Genomic DNA, 23628 nt, shown 5'->3' on the forward strand with positions numbered 1-23628 from the left:
ATCTTCCTTAAACTGTGTAAGGAAGTATTTTAATTGGGTGATATTTTTGGAAAATCAGAGATAGTTATTTCCACTATTGGTACCTTGATAAAATTTAACATGTTATTTAAAAAGGTAAACTTTTATGAACTTGGATGTTAAGTACATACTTATAATTTACTAATAACAATAATAATTTTTTTAAAGATTTTATTTATTTATTTGTTTGACAGACAAGGATCACAAGTAGTCAGAGAGGCAGGCAGGGAGGGAGAGGTGGAAGCATGCTCTCTGCGGGGTAGAGAGCCCGATGTGGGGCTCTATCCCAGGGCGCTGGGATCATGACCCAAGCGGAAGGCAGAGGCTTTAACCCACTGAGCCACCCAGGTGCCCCAGTAATAATGGTTGATTATGATTTTTGTGCCTCATCAGAGAATCCTGACTTAATTTAAATTTACAATTAAAGTGAAAATCCACATCTGTGGTCCTCACCTAAATCTGTGGTTTTCAACCTGGAGGTAGGGGATATATGGCAATGTCTGGAGATGTGTTAGATCTTTGCCACTGGAAGAAGGGGCCACTGGCATCTAGAGAGAGGACATGATGGGTGCTGCATCCTACAACAAGCCACAAATGTTAGCATTGCTGGGATTGAAAAACCTGCCCTACCTAAATGATGCCTCCTACTGATGTAGTGCAGTAATGATAAATACTGATTTATTTATAATCATTGGATTGTGAAGACACTGGAAATTTCCTGAAGAAATACTACATTTAAAGAAACAGTCCTATGTGGGTATATAAGTAAGGGGTTATATGGGATTAACTAATACATAACACATTCCTAATTTTATTTTGTTCTCTTCCTTTCAAATCATAAATTATTATCCTGTAGGAATAATAAGAGATTCACTATGAAAGGTGAAGATTAGTAAACCAAATGGTTCACAAAAATATGGTAATCATTTTGCAGAGTGTGTCTATCAGAATGTTCTGTTGTACACCTTAAACTGATACGATTAGTCAATTGTATCTCAGTAAAACTGGGGACAAAAGTGATTCTTGGAGGAGACAGTCTGAAATACTGGGAGAAATAGCAGTTACAAATTCTTCACAGGTTTTTCTTTCGGTTTTCGCGGTATATCTTCAATGCAGTACTTACTTGGCCTGAAAAGAATGCATTGTGGTGGGGTCAGGGGATACCTGCCGTATTGTGTGCTGTTGGGCTTATAAAGCCTGTGATTTCCTTGATGTGGAATAGCTATTTGTTAGAAATTCTCAAAAGGATTTTACTTAGCAGCTGAATTCAAACCTCAGTCTGATTTGAAAAGTTTTTCCTCACCTTGTATTCCTGTGTGATTCTTGTTACCCATCATCAGTAGAGAAAAATGTAAACCAGGCATTTATTTATGATAAAAACAATAGCTTGATTCCAAATTAAACATTTAAATTTTATCTGCTCATTATTTTTATTTTATGACATTGATACAGCTAAGTATACACTGAGTAGGATATATCAAATGCCCGCTTTTGGTGTTTTGCTCTTCTTTGTAGATCTACCAAAAGTTGCTGTTGGTTCTTGTTGACCCCTTTATATGGCAGATGTACTATGTAAAAATTTTAAAGTTATATAATATTTTATACAAAATATGTAAGGCATATGCAAAAATGATAGAGCATAAAAATGTTTTTAAACCCACCACTGTACCTAAGAAATTTAGCATTTACATTGTTAGTGCTGTTTGAATAGTGTCTGAAATACACATTTGCCTTTTGAGTTGGTCTGTTCTCAGGTATTATTGGCAAAGCCTGTTATATTGAAAGATTTCAGCAGAAAATGAATATGTAAACTGAATATGTGAGAAGTGAGAAAGATTTCAGCTAACATATATATTCTCCAAAAATAGCTTTCCAAATAAATGAAAAGTGACTTGTTTGAAACACAATTCAGTAGTTTTGGTTTTTTTTTTTTAATTATTATTATTTCTGTCTTATTCCCTGGGAGAGAAGTGGAACAAGCACATCGACCTGCTGTGCTGTAGGGAAGTTGCTCAGTGGCAGGAGGCTTTGTCCATAGAAACACCAAGGCTCATTCAGCTCCGTCACTGCAGTATATTTTATAAGGAAACCTATGTCTAAAAATAGATGCTGAATGAAACTTCTCTCAGAGCCCAGGGCCATATGGTTGTTAAAGGGCCACTTTGTTTTATTGGAAAGAAACTATGAAAACTCCCCATTTGGAAATAAGTCTTAGTAGTAGCTGTTAGAAAATATCTTTTTGTGCACTGTTAGTCGTAGGTAAGTGTTTCAAAACAGTTGTATTTTCTAACCATGTTGATTAAAAAACCACCTTAATCGGCATTTCTCAGATTTTGTGATGGTGTACTTTTTTTTTCCCCTGAGTGATAGTAGCAGTCTTAGATCATTGAACAATTTTTTTTTTGTTCCTGTGAATTTTGGCAGAAGTTTACTATTTGAAACAAAATATGAAATTGAAAAAAAATGTCCTGAAGTTCCAGGTGAACTTTGCTATTTATTCTTTAAAAAGTCGTATGATGTGCCCAGTGTAAAGTTTTAATGTTCTATTCTGTGACAAGAAAATATTTTATTTCTGTGATGTTTATAAGCACATGCCCTACCACAGTCTAGTTCTTTTTTTTTTTCTTAAGATTTTATTTTATTTTATTTTATTTTATTTTATTTTATTTTATTTAGAGAGTATATGAGCAGGGAGAGGGAGAGAAAGAATCTCAAGCAGACTCTGGAATGAGTTTGGAGCCTGGCATGGGGCTTGACCTCACCAACCTAAGATGGAAACAGCTCTGCTGGCTGGTCATAATCTGAGGTTATAATTGAGGAAAACTTCAAATGCTTTCTTTTCTTCCATGAGCACAGTATATCTTTATAGTAAAATTGCCACTAACTTTATTCTCTTTAATGTGAGAGTATTTCCCATTTCCAGTGAAAAGCCCATAGGGCTCAAAATAAATGAAACCTAATATGTTTCCAGTTTAAACACATACACACACCCAAAACTTTCCTCCATCCTCTTTCTTCACTTTCCCCAGAGACCTCTGCCTTCTCTTAGATAGCTCACGCCTGCCAGCAAAACTTCTAGTATGGTAAAATGTTCTAAATTTATATGTTCTTTCCAACTCTTATGTCAGAGACCCTTGAACTTACTTCAGATCTAGAAGCAATGATGGCAAGCCTTCAACACTTACTTCTTTTAAAATGTGTTTATATGCGTTTGTGTAATACATTTTCTAGTTCCCTGGCTTTGAAACATATGCCACAAATGAAACAGGCCTCCATACAAAATGTATTTTAATATATGCATGTTTATATACATGATTGAGAAGTATATTTACAACAGGTTCTAATGTAAGGACTTTGATTTTGTGCAATATCTTACAAGGTTACAAGCTCTTTCACATAGGATATGTCATTTATTCAGTGTGATGCTATTGTGAGGCATAAGGGGATTTCCATTTTATAGCAAGAACTGATGCTAAGCGAGATTAATTGCAGTAGAGCTGGGATCTGTGACCCTTAGTCCAAGGCACTTTCCCTTGACTGTACTAAAAATTCTATTTTAAAACCCAGCAGGATGACATTGCTTATTAATAGAACTGTTGAATTCAGAAATGCTGAATCTGTCGATAATTTAGCCCATGAGGCCAACGCTCTTAGCAACTTGAATAATAATGATTCTAGTAGCTAATCTTTCAGAGGCTATATTTGCATACTTCATAGTCTTTGTGCAGTTAAGGAATAAGTAACAATTTGTCTGACCTTGCTTTTGGAAAACATTCTCTCTCATGATGAGATGATTGATCTTGGCAATTGAAGACATTTCATATGTTTAGATGAAAATTTTATCTGCTGTGTGAATGTTTCAGCCTTTCAGGGTTCCCCCTCCTCTCTAGGATCCGACGGACTGTCTCCTCCTTCTCAGGTCAGTGTTAGGGAATGCTTAAGAAACCTAATGGTATTGGGAGGTGGTATCCCATCCTCCTTCCTTCCTCTGTAACTCACTGTTTCTGCTGCTATCAGGGTTGCCTGCTTGGTTACTCAAGTCTCTGGTCCAAGCCATTCCAGAACATGAAGGTTTACTGTATCTATGAATACCCCATATGGACAGAGATAATCCAGCTTACTTCATCCATTCCATAAATGTCTATTGTACCATATGTGTTCTAGGCATAGTTATAGATGCTCTGGACATTACAGTTGAACATGAGAAAACACCTGCTTTCAAAGTGCTGACATTGAACAAATACATCAACACACAAAGATTATCAAACCAGATAGAGATAAATGACCTGAAGAAAATAAAGTAAGTTGGAAAAGTTGGTGGTTACTTTTCTTAGAATGGTCATGGAATGGAAATGTAAATAATGGGAATAAAAGGAACAAGTGTAAGGACCATGAAAGGGATAGACAGAAAACTCAGAAAACCGGCATTCAGGGCACATTTTGGAGAAAGGGGAAAGAGCCAGGAGATAAGGTCAAAGAAGAGCGAGACCAAATTCTGTAGGCCACAGAAGTGAGTGTGGTTTTGCTTATAATTGGAAGTTTTAAGCAGGGAAGTAATGTGATTTATAATCACATTTGTAATATTCACCTAGTGGATATCACTTTGGGTGCCGATTAGAGAACTCAGTTTGCAGCAGGTCATAGGAGCATCAGTTAATTAAAGAGGAAACTGCTCTTCAAGTTTCTGCAAGATATGTAATAGCAACTTGTCTAGAGTTTTTGCAGTGGTAGTGGTGAGAGTGGTTCATTTGGTGATATATTTTAGATATAGTTCTACCCAGTCTTGTTATAATGGATTGGATGTGAGACCTGGGAGAAGGAGAGGAATTGAGAAAGGCTTAATGATTTGTGAACAGAAAATCGTTTTTTTGTAAAGAGTAAAAATAGTTAATGACTTGCCTGACTGGCTGGCTTGCTTTCATTCATCAATTCATTCTTTCATTTTTGTCGAAATGTGAAGTATCTTGATACACTCAGCATTTTGCACATGAATTGATTCCAGAAGTTGTTTCTTCAGTGGGTTCAAATATACTTAACCAGAAGGCAAGGGGGTGAATGGGATGAATTTCAGAGTGGATTTTTACCTTTCAGAGTGGTGTCCAGAAACACCCTCTTCATTAGGAATAACTTTTTGCATCTCTGTTGTAGAATTGTAATCAAAGTCTCAGCTCACTGGAATGGGTTTTTAATATCTCTGTTTACCATAGTTTATCAAGAGAAAGTAAACATTGCTCAAACTTGTGCTATGAATTGGAAAATCTTGACACAGTCTTACTAACCTATTTTCAGATAGCAGATACAATTGTTAAACATTTGTTTAGCTTTTATTATAACTAGCATAGATTTATGATTGCATTTTTATGTGCTTTGTATAGTTATTATATAAGATACATCTTAGCTCATTTTATAGAACATAATTGTATTATATGGAGGTTGATATATGAACCTTTTAATTCGTAACATTTTTGCCATGTTAATCTATTTAATTCTGTAATCTTAATCAGGAATTCAGACCTAAATTACAATTTTAGGAACGATCCTAATCTTGCAGAAAGGTATAGACTTCTGAACACAGTTGTGAAGCTGTATCTTTATAAAGTGACAGGATAACTTTCTGTCCATCCTGACCCTGTCTACTTTAAGCAGGATTTCTCACCGTCTCTTAACTCCAGGCATTTTATATCTTATGTTCTCAGTATTGTTATTAGCATTTTTTTGTTTTCCTGACAAAGTTTTCTTTTAATGTTCATGGAAGTCACATTTTTCTTAACTGAATTTTTAAAGTTATCTGTAGTCCAGGTTATTGCTTCTTTCTCTGTGGCCAATTAAAAAAGGAGGAGTACTCTTTTAGGGCCAGAAGATTAGCTTGTTTTGTTTGTAAAACATGACAAAGAGGAATACTTGTTTCTAAGACTAGAAAAACCTGTTTCTTAATTAACATTTTATTTTATTAAAAAATCAAAAATAAAGTTAGAAGTAGAAATACTAATCGATTCATGGATTAATGTATTGGAGCCCAAAATGTTAAACCACTTATCTGAAGTTATCTGGTTAAAAATGGTAGGAGAAGAAAACAAAATTTCTCCATTTCTCCTAACCAGATCCTATCTGCTTTTTCCCCAGTATGTGATTCTGCGGGGGGAGGCCCAGCTTGCTTTATTATTCATATTTCCTTTTGAACTGGATGATAAATGCTGAACCATCATGGCAAGCCTATTCTGAAGATGTCCAGAATAACAATAAACCCTTTGTGATGAAAAAACAGCCCAGGGTAGCTATTTGCCAAGTTCAAAATCATGAACTTACTTATTATCTATATTCCTTTTATGTTGCACACCAGCAGTAATCAGAATATAACATATTAGAGAAAACAAGAGTTAAAAAAATTATCATAAGTAAAATATACATATTTTCTCTTTGTTTTATACTTTAATCCCCAGGCCATTCAGATAATTAAATTGGTAATGAGATGCCTGCTTTTGTGTGCATTTATACATATATTGTCTGATATGTTCTATATTTTTTTATTAGGTGTGCTAATAATTAATGATCTTTTATCTGTGTATTACTTTTTACCTGATGGTACTTTATACTGTGTCAAAGATTGTCCTGCAGAGTTAAACTTTTCACAGCTGGAGAACCACCAGAGTAAAGGAAAGAATAGTGGTATTCAAATGAACTAACTTAATGGAGATCATTTCTTCAGCATGGAGGCAACAGGAAGGCAGGGCCAGAAGCATTTACCCCAGGAGGTTATATATAGGATGATTGGAGACATTCCCAAAGACAATAAGGCACTAGCATTTGTTTAAGAGAAAGGCTATTTCACTCTGAGGGCTCATGCTGGAATTAACTGGTGTCATTTTGAAGGAGGGTTTTGCTAATTGGCATCTCCCAATTTTATATAATGCCAACACCTTTTCTATTAATTATTTGCCAGTGAAGCAAAACTCCCCACAAACTTATAAAGATTTAAGGGGAACTGTTGCAATTTAATTAGTTTCCAAAAGCCCTATGTGAACTGTAACAGTTGGTTGGTATTATTTGTGCAATGTTTTGTCGTTTGACGTTGGAAGCATTATGTTCATGTATTGTGGTGATGGCCTGCTGAGTAATTGCAAGGTTCATTATACTACCAGGACTGTCAAGGGGCATTTATGGATATTCATGTGCAGTGAACCCTTGAACTTGAACTGGTCACTCTTGTCTCCCATGGCTAGAATTGTGTTTATTCCAAATGGCAGGAGAAACTTTAATTATGAAACCATAAAAGAGGCAAAATTACCTAAGTTTTAAAATGCTAAATGGACTATTAAGAAATGTACCTGCAGTTTTTCCCCTCTACTATAAAAATGTTATCTGTACTCTCAGGGAAACTCTAAGATTTAAAAAATTTTAAAGATGTATTGTTTGGTGGTAAGTCTGTGCTTCCAAAATTATGTGTTTCTATGTAAAAAGATACTGGATATCCATTATTTCTACTTTAGGAAATCCATCTATAGACCAAATATTAATAAAAAATCAAACATATTCATGTGACGTTAAAAATGTCCAAGCATTGAGCACTGATTTGAAAACTTTTGAAAACATGAAATTTAAGAAGCAAACTTCAAGAAGTATACCAATACATATTTATCAACATGTAATTATGAGTCGGTGCTAAAGCATATATCACAATATTTGTAATGATCTCTATCGGTGTCCTTCCCCAAGATTTTTATGTTCTTGAGAAGAGAAGCATTTTCTTAATGTATCCTGTCTCCAAGTGCTCAATGTAAGGTGCTTGTTCAATGACATTTTTTGAACTGAACTGAAGAGAGCTGGGAGAAGTGATGGTGTATTAGCGAGGGCTGCAGGTGGAAATAGAGAGCTCTGACTGGGGCCTGGAGAGCATAAAGATTGGTGGCAAGAGATGGAATTAAAAAATTACTCAGGGAAGATGGTTCCGTTCATGGGTGCTTGGCTCATACGCAGAGGATATCATGGAGAAGTTACAGGATTTTTTTTTTAAAGATTTTATTTTTGTATTAGACAGATTCACAAGTAGTCAGAGAGGCAGGCAGAGAGAGAGGAGGAAGCAGGCTCCCTGAGGAGCAGAGAGCCCGATTCGGGGCTCGATTGCAGGACCCTGGGATCATGACCTGAGCTGAAGGCAGAGGCTTTAACCCACTGAGCCACCCAAGTGCCCCGAAGTTACAGGATTTTAAGCATCTAATCTCGCCGACAGCAATGCAGAGGTTGGGAATGGGGTAGGAATAAGAAACCAGTTCTCACTCACCCTATCCTTGAAGCCTGGGTTGCACAAGGACTTTTTGTTTGTTTGTTTGAAAGCAAAACAAAATTATTAGATGAAATTTTAATTGTGAGAATTACACACAGCATAATGTACTATTTTAATCATTTTTATGTTACGGTTAAGTAGTTTTAAGTACATTCACATTGGTGGCCAATCAATCTTGAGAACCCCTCATCTTTGCAAAGTGGAAACTCTTAGTCTGCTCAGACGACCTACTGTAGGTCTGCTCTACCTACAGTAGACTGAGTGGCTTAAACCACGGTCATTTATTTCTCAGAGTTCAAGACCAAGATCCAGGTGCCAGAGGATTTGGTTTCTGGTGAGGGTCATCTTCCTAACTGGTAGACAGCTGCCTTCTTGTGTTTTTGCATGGCAAAGGAGAATGAAAACATAAGAGCTAGCCGGGGTGTCTATTTCTCTTTTTATAAAGATGCTAATCCCATTACAGAGGCCACACTTTTATGACTTCATCACCTCATCTAAATCTAATTATCTTCCAAAGGCCCCACCTCCAAATACCGCCACTTTGGGGGTTATGGCTTCAACATAAGAATATGATAACAGTCATCTTGTTACTGTCTTACTTCACTTAGGATAATGTCTCTAAGATTCATCCATATTGTAGTATGTATCAGAATTTTCTTTGTAAGGCTGAATAGTATTTTATTGGGTGTATATAACCATTTTGTTTATCCATTCATCTGTTGAAGAACATTTGAGATGCTTTCAGCTTTTGGTTATTGTGAATAATGTTGCTATGCACATGGGTATATTAATATTTTTTCAGAATCCTACTTTCAATTCATTTGAACATACACCCAGATGTAGAATTGCTGGATTATATGGTAACTCTGTTTTTTTTTTTTTTTTAAAGATTTTATTTATTTGACAGAGATCACAAGTAGGCAGAGAGGCAGAGAGAGAGAGAGGAGGAAGCAGGCTCCCTGCCGGGCAGAGAGCCTGATGCGGGACTCGATCCCAGAACTCTGAGATCATGACCTGAGCCGAAGGCAAAGGCTGAACCCACTGAGCCACCCAGGCGCCCAGTAACTCTGTTTTTAATTTTTTGAGGAGCTTTCTTGTTTTCCATAGTAGTTGTATCATTTTCCATACCCATCAGTGGTACATAAAGTTCCTAATTTTTCCACAACCTTGGCAATACTTATTATTATTGTTATTTTGATAGTAGTCATTCTGTTGAATGTGAGATAGTATCTCATTGTTTTGATTTGCATTTTCCTAGTGATAAATGATTTTGAGCATCTTTTTATGTGCTTATTGGCCTTTTGTATGTATCTTCTTTGAAGAAATATCTATTCATATCCTTTGTCTATTTCTTAATCAGATTTTTTATAGTTCTTGAGTTGAAGCCATTCTTTATATATTCTGGATAATCCCTTATTATATGATTTGCATATTTTCTACCATTTCATAATTTGCTTTTTCATGTTGTTGATTGAATCCTTTTTTTTTTTTTTAACGATTTTATTTATTTATTTGACAGGCAGAGATCACAAGTAGGCAGAGAGGCAGGCAGAGAGAGGGGGGAAGCAGGCTTCTTGCTGAGCAGAGAGGTCCATGCAGGGCTCGATCCCAGGACTCTGGGATCATGACCTGAGCCGAAGGCAGAGGCTGAGACACCCAGGAAGGAGTCCCTGATTGAATCCTTTGAACAGAGGTTTTAACTTTTAAGATGTAGTACAATTTATCTTCTTTAAAAATTTTTGTTTATTTTCATTTTTTACAAGATTTTATTTATTTATTTGACAGAGAGAGAGGGAGGGAGAGAGAGCACAAGCAAGGGGAACAGCAGAGGGAAAGAGAGAAGGCGGCTCCCTGTGGAGCAGGAAGCTGGATGTGAGACTTGATCCCAGAACCCTGAGTTTCTGACCTGAGCCGAAGGCAAACACTTAACCAACCAAGCCACCCAGGCACCCAGGTGCCCTTTCTCCTTTCTTTTTAATTGCTTGTGCTTTTGATGTCATATCCAAGAAAACATTACTATGACATGAAACTTTTCCCTCTTTTTTTTTTTTGTAAAATTTTTGTAGTTTTAACTCTTACATTTAAATTTTTGATCCATTCTGAGTCAATGTATATGTTGTAGGGTAAAAGTGTTTGTTTTGTTTCTTTTGGTTGGTTTGGTTTGTTTGTTTGCTTGGTTTTTTGATTTGTTTTTGTTTTGATTTGTTTTGTTTGTGGATATCCAGTTTTCCCAACACCATTTGTTGAAAAGAACCATCTTTTCTCCATTGAATAGTCTTGGCGACCTTGTTGGTGCTTTGTACATACTGTTGGAGCAAAGGAAAAAGGGAGACCTTTCATGCATAGAAATGAAGGAACAACCTATAAGAATCTTGGGGAATCTTTTTTTTTTTTTTAAGATTTTGTTTATTAGAGAGAATGCACATGAAAGGACCACAAGTAGAGGGACAGGGCGGGGGGAGGAGCAGACTCCCCGCTGTGCAGGGAACCCAACTTGGGGCTCAATCCCAGGACCTCGAGATCATGACCTGAGTGGAGAACAGATGCTTAGCTGACTGAGCCACCCAGGCACGCCTTGGGGAATCTTCTAAGAAGTGAGTCACGGATGTTTTCCAGGAATAGAATGGTTGTGCCTTGTCAGATTGAGAGCACAGAAGGAGGAACTTAAGAGTAGCTCCCTCAGTCAGAAAGAACACACATACAATGTTTGTTTTTGAAGGGTATCTGAAACAGACAAGGAGGCAAGTGTTAAAAGCATGGACAAAGATAAATTATAGGCACTGCACCCTTAGAAAATGTAACATGTAGTGGGGAAGATGGCATGCATAAGTAATTATAATACAAGGTAAAGGAATAAATGTCTTAGAAGTAATATTGATAAAATGTGGACATTTAGAGGAGAAAACAGTTACTTCTTCCAAGAGAATGTGGTGGGTCTTGTTGGATATAGTCATCCAGATTTCTTATTTGAAAGGAGCAGAAGCCAACCATGATTAATTTACACAGAAAGCACAGTTATTAAAAGGATATTTGTTAGTTCATAGACTCTCCAGGGGATATGGGAACCAGATCTGGAAGAGACACAGCTTGGAACAATAGTTAAAAGTTCCACCTCAGAATGTATCCTGTAATAAGGACACTGTTGTCACCCCACTTTAGCCTAGACATTGACTTGTGCCGTTCCCATCAACCCTAGATCTGGATATTGCCACTTACACTGGCCAAAAGTGAGAATCTGACTTTTTTAGCTTCTGTTTTGTAGAATTCTGCCTCAAGTGGAAAATGTCAACCCACAGGAAGTGAGAAGACGTTATAGCTGGGTGGCTGCAAAATATTGCAATATCCACCGAGCTGAGAGAAATAAAATCTGCACTGCTGTAGGAGAACTAGTAAGATTTAGACAGGCAGGGGCAGTTGGAAATCTGGGGTGCAGATTCAGAAAAAGATTTAGTCTGTTAGTGAGATTAGCTAAAGCCCTGACATTATGAGGGGATGTGTGTGAAGAAGAAGAGGTCATTGGGAAAGAATCATGCTCACCTATATTCGTATGAACACGAGAGGAAGAAACTTGGATGGGTGGGCCTTTATCATGAAAGCCAAAGGAAAAGCTTCTAAGGAGTGCCTAGTAAATTGTATTTGTTCTGTTTACTTCTAACTGAATGAGGCTATTAAGAAGGGAAGTGGTTGTAGTGCTCAGTGTTGCTTAGGGATAAAATGAATGGAGACTAAGAAAAATTCTTTGAATTTGTTGATTTTTTGAAAGAAGAATTTCGTTTGGGTGCAGAGGGTGGAATCCAGAGGGCAGATAGGGATTAACAAGGAGGATGTAACTGGAGTGCAATGACAGTAATTGCCGGCATCAAGGGTCAGTTCCTTTAGGAAAAGAAAGATAGGGACTAGTCAAAGGAACTACTTTCCAAAAAAGACTTATTGAGCACCTACTATATAGTAACTGTTTTAAGTACTTGGACTATGTAAGTGAACAGAACGGACAGAGATCAGTGCCCTTGGGATCTTTATGTTCTGGAGGAGTGTGAGAGATACCAGATAGTCAACAATAAACCTAGCAAATAAGTAAATTATATAGCAGTTAGAAGGTGATAAGTACTATGAAAAGAAAAAAAAAAGTAAAGCAGAGTAAGGAAATTGACAGGATTTGTTGATCTTTGCAAGAAGAATCTCATTCAAATGGTGGGAAATAGAGGTCCAGCAGGGTCAGCTAGGTATTTGGGTGGTTGTGCCAGTAAATAGAGCAGCAGGCTAAGTTTGACTGAGCTGAGATTTGAGAAAGTCTTAAAGAAGTTGATGGAGGAGGCTAAGTAGAAATCTAAGGGAAGAATGTTTAGGCAGAGCAGTAGGAGCTGCCAAGCTCTGAGCAAGAACATGAGTGGTGTGTTTGAGGAACAGGATGAGAAAGCAAGAGAATAGTAGGAAAACAACCCAATGAGATCATTGGAAGGCAGTTCTTATAGGACCAGTTCTTGTTAGAACACACCTACTCTCTAGGACTGATAGTTCTTTGAGAGTTTCTATAGATTACCAGATGAGGTAATCTACAGCTTCTTTTACAATTTGGAAAAAGTTCAAGCTTACTTTGCATGGGCTATTTCTATTTAATTGACCTCAGAAAGAGAAAATGTAGAAACCCAGGCAAAGGGATCATATAACAAATGGAAGGAGAGATTCTTTATTGAAGGTGCAGAAGGTAAACTATGATGAATAATTTTATTGGGTTTTTGTTTTTGCCTGAATTCCTAGACTGAAGTAAACATTTGTTGTTTGTCAATTACTGATTATATACATATCATTTTACACTTGATCTTAGCCAAAAGGCTAAGAAGCGATATGTACATATCATTTTTTTTAATTTTTTAATTTTTTTATAACATATATTTTTATCCCCAGGGGTACAGGTCTGTGAATCGCCAGGTTTACACACTTCACAGCACTCACCATGTACATATCATTTTAATAAAAAATTGAAAATCCTTTTTTTTTTAAAATTTTTTATTTTTTATTTATTTTTTATTTTTTTTTAAGATTTTATTTTATTTATTTGACAGAGAGAGATCACAAGTAGGCAGAGAGGCAGAGAGAGAGAGAGGAGGAAGCAGGCTCCCTGCTGAGCAGAGAGCCCGATGTGGGACTCGATCCCAGGACCCCGAGATCATGACCTGAGCCGAAGGCAGCGGCTTAACCCACTGAGCCACCCAGGCGCCTCAAAAATTGAAAATCCTTTTTTAAACAGGTGTTTCTAAAAGAGTAACTTCTTCTTTTGAATTTCCTCTTTGCTTTTTTTCTTACACATCCTTTAATAGAGGTGCTAATGAGATGTGTTGAGGACTTTGAAGTGCTTCTACTGTAAACTTTTGGGAGACCTCAGTGTAGAAATACGGTGACTATTTAAATCAGATTGATTATCTTAATAGGTTTTAAATCATGTGGATCAATGCAGGTTTTGTAATTTTGTTTAAGGTTGAACTTAAATGTTTCAATTGGCATAATCCTTAAGATTATTGCCTAAATTTTCCGTTTTTCAGGTGGGTATTTGATAGTAACAGACATAATAACCACACAGAGGAATGACTAACTATAATGAGATATGTAGAGCGCAGGATGATCAGATAAAAAAAGTGCCTAAGGGGTCCCTGGGTGGCTCAGTGGGTTAAAGCCTCTGCCTTCAGCTCAGATCATGATCCCAGGGTCCTGGGATCAAGCCCCGCATCTGAATCTCTGCTCAGCAGGGAGCCTGCTCCCCTGACACCCCACTGCTCTCCCACCCCCACCCCCACCCGCCTCTCTGCCTACTTGTGATCTCTGTCTGTCAAATAAATAAATAAAATCTTTAAAGAAAAAAAGTGCCTTAGTACCTAAATCAGGAATAGTGTTACTTCATGTATTCCTATTGGACTAGTAGAGAATTGATTTTATTTCTAAATACCTCACTGGTTCTATGTGATATGATCAGTAAAGCTCAGTCTTTTTACTTCCATAATTTAAGCGTCTTCTGTCATGCCAGACACATTTAGCATCCTCTGATTTAGCTCATGTACGGATTTAGATAGAGCACAGAAGGGAACAGTTTCAGTAAGTCTGATTTCCCTGAACTGTGGTATTTTCTGATTAAATAAAGTCTACATGTAGAGTTTTCTTGTATTTATTTATTTTTACAAACTGGTTGTGTGAACACTTAAACCAATCCTTTGTCTTGCAAAAACTCATTCTGTGTATGGAGTTTGTTAGAAAGACCTTCATGAGATTATCGAAAACTGTTTTTTCTCATAAAGAAATTTTAAACACTGAGCAGCTGTACTTTATATCTGGGGACAGGTGAAAGAAGATGAGGGAAATACGCACATGCATATATATGCACAGTATGTGAAATAAACACAGTATGTTTCAACCATCCTTTTGGTATCAACCATATGTCATTAAGAAAGAATTTCAATGTACTTAATGACTTCTGGCTGATAGAAGAGAGGAAAAGGATTTAACATGTCATGAATCTGAACTAAAAATCATGGCATTATTTTTTTCTTTTATTAAAAACACTTTTATAAGCACACAGTTTAAATGTCACTTTAAATAGAAAGTTGGCTTTCTGCAGTTTTTGTATTTCTTCTAGCATCAATTTCTAAAAAACTACTAAGAGCTAAATCTGTTCAGAAATCATCTGCTGGCAGCACTATTCTTGAGTCTTGCTATGGAAAAGCTAATATATGCCAAATAAAAAGAAAGCTTTTCTCTATTACAAATGTCTTCTCTTTTACTTTAAAAAGCTTTTTACTCTTTTGATCCCTCCTATACATAATGAGGTATTTTCCAAAGAGTGAAATGGATTTTCTAAGAGCTGTCTGCATATGGTGTGTTCACTTAAGCATAGACTATTCAAGTGTTGAAATAGGATCTATACTTTAACTCCTTTTATATTTCTTTGATGTGTATACTAACGTGTACCTTCCTTATTTCTAAAGGATATTCAAAGGAAGTTACAAGGCAACATAGGAGAAAAAATAAAATTTTATTGATGTTATCATTTCTGTTCAAAATTTATTCTCCATTTACCTATTATTTAATATCAGTTCAAGTTGGGTTTGGATAAATTCAGTGTATGGTTTACTTTAGGATGAAGTGAGAGTAGGTAATCCTCTTTAAGAAATTGATTTTGATATGAAACTATGTTCAGGTGTTCTTTAATGGCTAGCACGAAATTCAAAGAGGTACTAGAGATTTTGATTTTTTTTTTTAAGATTTTTTGTTTTATTTATTTGACAGACAGAGATCACAAGCAGGCAGACAGGCAGGCAGAGAGAGAGGGGGAAGCAGGCTCCCTGCTGAGCAGAGAGCCCGATGCGGGGCTCGATGCAGGGCTCAATGCGGGGCTCGATGCGGGGCTCGATCCCAGGACTCTGAGATCATGACCTGAGCTGAAGGCAGAGGCTTTAACCCACTGAGCCACCCAGGTACCCCAGAGATTTTGATTTTAAAGGGATGCTTTAGCACTAGTTTGATAAAGAAGAAAATATCCTTTAAGTACCGCTGAAATAGAGATTTGGGTAAGTCAGGTTACTAGCTTCAGTGGCTTATGATTTTCATAGTACGTAACTTTAATTCTGAGGAGTCAGGGACCTAATAATAATAATGATGATACTAGGGTATATCTGTTGTTATTTAAATGGACAACAAAAACCCCTTTCTCATGTAGTTGCTTATAAGTGGTGCAGCGTAGATCTTTTGGAACTGCCTTCCCATAGTATGAAGAAAACCGCTTCTTTTGTGAAAACAAAAGACTCATCTGATGAGGGGAGAACCACATTACATTATTCTGGTGATGTCACTCATCTACTTTTCCTTTCTGAGGCTGTAGAGTTGCCTCCCTATATCTCCTAAGGCACGGACCTATTCAGGGGAAGTAAAACCTCCTTCTTTAACTCCAGGGCCCCTCACTCACATTAGTTGCTTTGCTTATAAAATATGATCGATAATACATGTGTCGAAGAGCTGTTGGGAAAGTTAAAAAGAGTATCTACAAGACACTACTTTAAATTAATGATAATATATCTGTTTTACTTATGCTTATCATTATTCTCAAAAAATAACATACATGCTGTAAAGGAGAGGACCATTTCTCACTGGGTCTGAAACCGCTGACCTCTGAGTACATTGCTGTGGCTTCCAGGGTGTCTGGAGCTCCTCCTCTGAATGGGTAGGTTTGGTCTTCTGCTCCAGCCCTCAGCATTTTTGGCAGTTATGTTCCCTGAATGAGTCTCATCAGTCCCCAGAAGCTCTGAGGCCTCCATCTACTTAGAGGACTATTTCTGTTTTAGTTACTTCTTGCAGGGTGAAAACATATGGGGCCCTAGCTCATGAAGTACTAGTTTCTGATCCTTTCGGGGCCTCACCAGTTCCAGACCTTGTTGGCTTAGGCACACGTAGATTTTCATCTGTAAATGTGAATGGTATCACCTACCACACAGGGAGGGAGTGAGAATTAAATGAGGTAATGGATGTTAGGTATATCGCCCCTTGCCTGACAAATCATAAAAGCTCAACAAGTGGTGGGGCAACCTGGGTGGCTCAGTGGGTAAAGCCTCTGCCTTCGGCTCAGGTCATGATCCCAGGGTCCTGGGATCAAGCCCCGCATCGGGCTTTCTGCGTCCGTGGGGAGCCTGCTTCCTCCTCTCTCTCTCTGCCTGCCTCTCTGCCTACTTGTGATCTCTGTCTGTCAAATAAATAATAAATAAAATCTTAAAAAAAAAGTTCAGCAATGGTATGTCTCATTTGCTTCACCATCATTCTATATTCTATCTAGAAATAACTCGATTTGTCTTCCTGAGTTCCTTGCTTGCCAACTCCTGCCAAGACATTCTCCTCCCATTCAGTTTTAGTTTGTGGTCTGAGGTGATCGTACCGATCAGGTGAAGGATTCCTCTTTAGTGATTAATGTCAAGAATAGTCTCACATCTTATGTATCACCTGGCTGGTTATCACTAGGGTACAGGTTTGATCTTAGCCTTTAGTTGAGTGATACTGAATCCAGATAATAAACTGGACAAAATTATGCCAGCTTGGGAATCCCGGGGTGCTCTAGAAGTTTGTTTTATTTGGTTTTTATTTTAACTGTAGAACTTAGCAAATTCACTGGATTAATTTTCATTGGTAGTTGAATCATGCAAGTTGTCTTTAGTTCTCTTCTTTAATGTTAATTGCTTTTTGTGTCTAATCTTCTTATTTTGTATGCAGGCTGTGCATTGCCTTGTTATATTCATGGTCTAACATGAGCTCATAAAAAGAACTCTGCAATCAGTAAGAAAATGATACTGTCATAGATTTAAGATATCATTCTGTTATGAAGTTCCTTGAAGCATTTTGCTTGATGGGTTTGGTTGTGCTGATGATCAAATTATACCCTCTGAGTACACAGTGTTACAGTGTTTTAGGAGAATACAGTTTGGGACTTATTTGTTCTTTTTCAAAAGGCATCTCAAATCCCTTTAACGAGTTGTGGGGAGTAGCAGTGGTGAAAGACGAACATGAAAGCCTGTATCAGAAGATGTTGTCATGTCTGTCACCTAATATTGAGGCTCTAGCCTGTTAATAATGATAATATTTGTATTAGGTAGAAAATGGTTCGTGGTGTTGATGATTAGTGCTTAAATTACATGAAGATATGTTCAGAGTATTTCATGACAAATGTGGTTTCCTCTATTGCTTTAATAAATGCCTCAAAAAAGGTACCTATTATGTATGACTGCTACAAAAAATTGATGTCTTTAGTTTTTGAAATATATCCTTAATGAGCAATTATTTCAGGAAAAAAAAAAGGCAATCTGCTCAAGTGATCGAGACCTGGTTGTTGTATAGTAAAAGTTTTAAAATTTTAAAGCTGCAGTGAAACCTATTGGTCTCTTTATATTTGTGTATGAATGTCTTTGTTGCTTGTCGTAACTATAGAGAATTTTTTTCAAACAGCACCCTTTTAATAACAATGGTCTCCCCAAATATACTGTGGCACAGCTTTAAACTTTATTAAGTCTGTCTTGGACTCCCCTTCCTCTCCCCGAGTAAATGGAAGAAAAGTTTGGCAGGCTCCATGCTGTGCACTTGATTGATGTCCAGAACATCTGAAGGACTTTTGTGTCCTGCCTGCTCTCCATGAGTGCATAATGTGTGAATACTTAAAGAAGGTCAGCCCTTATCACACGTAATCTAGGCCTGAAAGCAGATCAACAGTGACAGTCATATCCCGTAAGTAAGAACACAAATCATCCTCTACACGCTTTAGACAAGTTGTGGGATATTTTCTCTCTCCTTTTACCCCTTCCCACTCACGGGGGACGTTGGCAGAGCAATGAAAGCAGAGAGGAGACGTGCTCAGAATAATGTGTCACTTGTCGGAGGGAGGAAGGGATTGTTTATATGTGCTGGTCTTTCACTGGGCAGCCGAAGGGAGCTTCGACTTGTTAATGACCAGTGATGTGGAAGGCTGCAAATGAGACCGGGGTGAGGAGGTAGGAGGCAGCGTGAATGTGGCCGAAGTTGCGGTCTTTATAAACCCCAGAGTCAGGAGAAATGTTTTTGTACACTTAAGTTCTATTGTTCATGTGCTCTCCCGTAATGCAGTAGCTTTTTGTGTCATTGTGTGAGTATATGGCTGAAAATCAGAGTCAGAAGATGAATTAGCCAGTATAATTCTGAAAAGTTTAAAGAAAATATTTTAGGGCAAAACTCAATGGAATGGTAGGGTCCTAAAATGCTATAGCTTGCAAAAGGAAGAAGGAAACAACTGTTGTTTTTATGTGCCTGTGCGTTTGAACAGAAGTTTAATTAAAAAGTTAGTGTTGTTCCAAACAGTATTTGCAGGGACTTTCAAATAATAAAGAAAATAACACTTTGTTGTTCTTATCAAGGATTAGAAGGATATTGCTAACATTTTCTTACATACAAAGGAATGTACTTATCATCGCAGTTTTCGCAACCTCATGGTTTCTTTTGAAATGTAATCAGCTGCGAGAAGTAGTTGTAGTCAGTTCGCAGGATGGAAAATAAACTGTGCAAATATCTCCTCCAGAAATGAAGGCATGCCTTCCCACAAAATCACATTATGAGACAGAGGCCCTTTCCCACCTTCTCCCATCTACGTTCCCAGTCTAACATCTGAATGTTCTCCAGGCATATCCGGGCTCCCCCGTTCTCTCAGCGGACATTGCTCTTTTTCTTATTCCTGAGTCTCTTTTCTTCACCATTCCCTTTGCTTAGGCTTCCTTTGCCCTCCCTTTACTCAGTGAATTCCTGCTTATCTTTGAAGACCTAGTTGGCATGCCTCCTCCCCCGCAAGTCCAGTCCCCACCCCCAGTCCAAATGCATCTTTGTCCATTGTACTTTCCATTTTCCTGCCGTTCCCCGGCAGTGGCTGTCCTGCACAGTCATTATTCCACTGTACATCTGTCCTCAACTTACAGGGGCAGTTGGGTCCTGCAGGCAGGTACTGTCTCTTAAATGGTCTCCTATCCCATTACTAGATACAGTTCCCCTAGTTCAGTTTAAAAACTTCATATATACATAAAATCAGTGCATTTGGGGAGTTTCTATGTGAGAATGAGTCACAGATTGAAATTGTTAAAACAGTAATGTCATATACATCTACTTCAGTTGTATGAATGCTCAATGAATTAAGTAAAAGTAGATGGATTAAACATTTGCCTTTGCAGGTGTAATTCGGATTTTTAAAACCTGATTTAACTAACATAAGACACAATTTGTATCTTTGTGTTAGTGATCACATTGTTTATGAGTGAACAGTTAGGCAAATGTTACATTAAAGAACATTGCTGTTAACAAGGGATTTTTCTTTTCTTTTCTTTTCTTTTTTTTAATTTAAAGATTTTATTTATTTATTTGACAGAGAGATCACAAGTAGGCAGAGAGGCAGGTGCGGGAGGGGTAGCAGGCTCCCTGCTGAGCAGAGAGCCCAATGCGGGATTTGATCCCATGACCCTGAGATCATGACCTGAGCTGAAGGCAGAGGCTTAACCCACTGTGCCACCCAGGTGCCCTCTTTTTTTTTTTTTTTTTTTTTTTTTTTTTTTTGGCCAGGAGGCAGGGGAGTGATTAGTGAGAGTGTTTTCAAAATTGACCATTTTCTGATATTTATCTTTGTTCTGGGCACCATATTCAGTAACTAATACTCATAGACTTGTCTAATCTGTATAACACTCTATGGTAGGTAATGGCCAAAGTGTAGAACAAAGTTCACATGATTTGTCCAAGGCTACACTGATAGCACAACTAGGCTCTTGACTTCAGGTTCCATAAATCTAGAATGAGCAGATCTGTTGAAGAATTTGACAGTTGGCAGGTAGCAGTGCACATTCTACTCATACGGGCAGTACTAGCTGTGGTCCTCCTTTTTCCCTTTCCTTACCCTTCTCTCGTGTTTCAAATGGACACCTTTCTGTTAATATTCTCTGAGAACTTCCTTTGAAGCCTCCTTTGGTGTGTACTGCAAGGTGAGTGGCTTAAGTCATATGCCAATCTGGGGGTGGTTTTATTATATCTTTTGAGCCTTATTGTCTGGACCATAACTATACATTTTATAGAACATCTCTTTCATCGTTGGCACCCAGCATATATTAAACAATAAAAGGCAGAACGGAGGAAGTTAATATGGATAAATTCATTTTGAATTTCTTAGTATAAAAATGAAAGGAGGAAGTCTGCATTACCAAAAAGTTGGACTAACTTGGGAGCCCCTCTTCAAGCTTCTGATTTTCGATTCTCCTCAGAGTTAGAAGCTCAGGTTCAGAGACTCTCCTATATGCTGAATTTCTAAATCCTCTTTTTTTTTTTTTAAATTCATCGAACTGGTCCATATTCAAAAGCCTTTAGTTATTTATGTAATATATAGTCTAAACTCTGTAATCTACGTTTTGCGTCCTGCACCGTCTGGTTCCACTCTGTCTAGGTTTCTCTCCAGCCATTTACTAATAGGAGCAGTCTGCTCCAGTAAGATTTTTCTTCTCATGCTATTACCCCAAATGAAATATTTAATCCTACCTCTAATCCTTGCTCATATAATTTCTTCCTTTCCATCTCCTCTTTTGCTGTATAAATTCAATTTTAATTCAACATCCAGCTCTCCCTTCAGTTCTGTGGCCCAGTCTAATCCATCTCTTACTCTGATTTTCCATCTTTATTCCATTTGAGGACACTTCATCTTAAAATGTTATATTCGTCACAGTTCTCTATTATATATACTATTTTTACTGTGGCACTGTAAACTGCTTGAGTACAGTTATTTCAGCGAGCACGTAGTACAAAATTAGAAATGATTGCTGGTATGAATTGCTTTGTACTGAATTAGGATTCTAGGGAGAAAGCAACAGCTCTCTCTTTAGGCTTTGAACCATTTATGGATGCTCATATTGGGGAAATGCGAGCAGTGGGAGCTGTCCCACATTTCAGCCATTCACTCATCCTCTCAAAGCTCAAGGCTGGGTTCCAAATTGGCAGTGGAACCATGTTGTGATGTGGCTCTGAGCCGAATATAGAAGGTTTGAACAGGAGATTCTACTGCTTGATTTTTGTCATCTTTTCCCACATATTACCTCTGCTCCTGATCATTATTAAACATTTTAGTATGCCTCAGTCTCCCTTCTTAGCTGAAAAGGATATAGATAAATGGTACTAAAATGATACTACCCCGACTTAAGTTTTCTGACAAGTCGGTTGCATGGCTTCTGTGCAATACAAAATGTATAGTTTCTGAAATTTAGGATATTCCAGAATCCCATATGTGATTAAAAATATTGTATTTCTTTTACATTTTATTTCATGAAAATGTGAATTGAGGGCATTGGATCGAGAGTCATATTTGTAAATTCATACAAAGCAATTTTTGGTATTCCTAACTGGAATGTGGATTTGAAAATGGCACCTAATCGGGTAGTGCTGGGAGGTGTTAGAGTGTGTGGAGGGGTGGGGGTGTCATTCTCTTAAGAATGAGAAGATGGCAGAGATTTTTTTTTCCAAGAAAAGCATTCTTAAAATATCAAGTAAACACATTCTGACGGTATCTGAGATAGATATAAACATTGAAGTATGTCTCTTATTTCATTACCATAAATCCTTTATCATGTAAACTGATGGCATTTTAATAACTACTTCTGTTTATATCTATGGTGACATTGTAGTTTCTCCACATACAGTCAATTCATTTATATTTCTTACTGTTCTTCTAGGATTGACAGTTCCCAGAGTCAAGTACAACAAATAGCCTTCAAAAATGTTCTTTAGTATTAAAAGAAGGCCACTTGGGATATCATTTAAAGTAGAATTTTACAAATTGTTCATAGTTTATGTTGAGGCACAATTACAGTATAAATCTTAAAAAATTGAATAACTTGTGTTAATATGATGGGTTAGGTTCATATACTTTTTCTACATAGGAAACCTCAGACTGTAGTCACTTAAAATTAGTTGATTAATAACTAGCTTAACTGAAATACTTTAACTTGAAATATTAATTAAAGATACTCTTTACACGGGGCCCTTTTTCATATCTGTGCCCTTGATTCAGAGACATTTGCTCCATTATTTAAATAGTCATGTGAGAAAAGTGTCCTAACATGACATTTTAGGACTCTTGCACTCTTTCTATCATCTCATCAAAAAAAGCATTTTTTCCCCCTTGTCTTGCTACAATTCCCAAACAGTGAACAATTCTTAGCAAGAAAAAAAAATCTTGACAAAGAAGTAAGCTATTTCATGACAGCCAAGTACAGGCGCATGTGGCTTTGCAGTCACTTCCTAGCTGCCTGAGAGATTTGGGGGACTTTGGCATGGCCAGTGCAGAGAGATTCCTCCCCTCCCCATGCGCTGGCCCTTGTGTGGGCAGCTGGGTCAGGCTCCTTTCTTAAGAAAACAATCCAGCTCAGGGTCCTCACCGCTCTTTGTTGTCCTCCCCACGAGGTGATCGGTTGAAGTCTGTGGTGACAGAACCAGTTTGTAACAGGCTTGTCTTTCACGGTCCTGTCTCAGGCTTGCTGGCAGGCTTGCCGGAAGCTCTGACAAGAGTGGCAACAGAGAAGGCTCAGTGAAAGAAGGAAAGGCAAGAAACAGGAGGCTGAACAGGCGGGTCACATTTACTGCTCTCCTGCGCAATGGGTTGGCTGGAAGAACTAAACTGGCAGCTTCACATTTCCTTGCTCATTCTTCTGTCTATGCACACGAGGGGTAAGAAGATCAGTGCCCCTGGTACAGTGCTGACAAGGGGCTGCGTTAATGTCAGGTTGTGTGGCTTTTATCACAGAAGGGAAGGTTCTGGGCAG

General features: G+C 37.7%; 1 protein-coding gene across 8 annotated transcripts in view; it reads left to right on the top strand.

Moving 5' to 3' along the window:
- The window catches only part of BMPR1B (bone morphogenetic protein receptor type 1B), a 395494-nt gene that overhangs the window by 270197 nt on the left and 101669 nt on the right, over positions 1 to 23628 (top strand). The window contains exon 1 of one of the 8 annotated variants that reach the window (XM_032332941.1): positions 23153 to 23533. The exons of 6 other annotated variants lie outside the window; for them this stretch is intronic. In XM_032332941.1, coding sequence (XP_032188832.1) covers positions 23461 to 23533 — 73 coding nt within the window. In that variant the 5' untranslated portion in view covers positions 23153 to 23460. Of the gene's footprint in view, positions 1 to 23152; positions 23534 to 23628 lie in introns of those variants that run through there. One more of the 8 variants, XM_032332932.1, reaches the window with a different exon arrangement.

The sequence above is a fragment of the Mustela erminea genome, chromosome 2, assembly GCF_009829155.1.
Source record: "Mustela erminea isolate mMusErm1 chromosome 2, mMusErm1.Pri, whole genome shotgun sequence".
NCBI classification, from domain to species: Eukaryota; Metazoa; Chordata; class Mammalia; order Carnivora; family Mustelidae; genus Mustela; species Mustela erminea.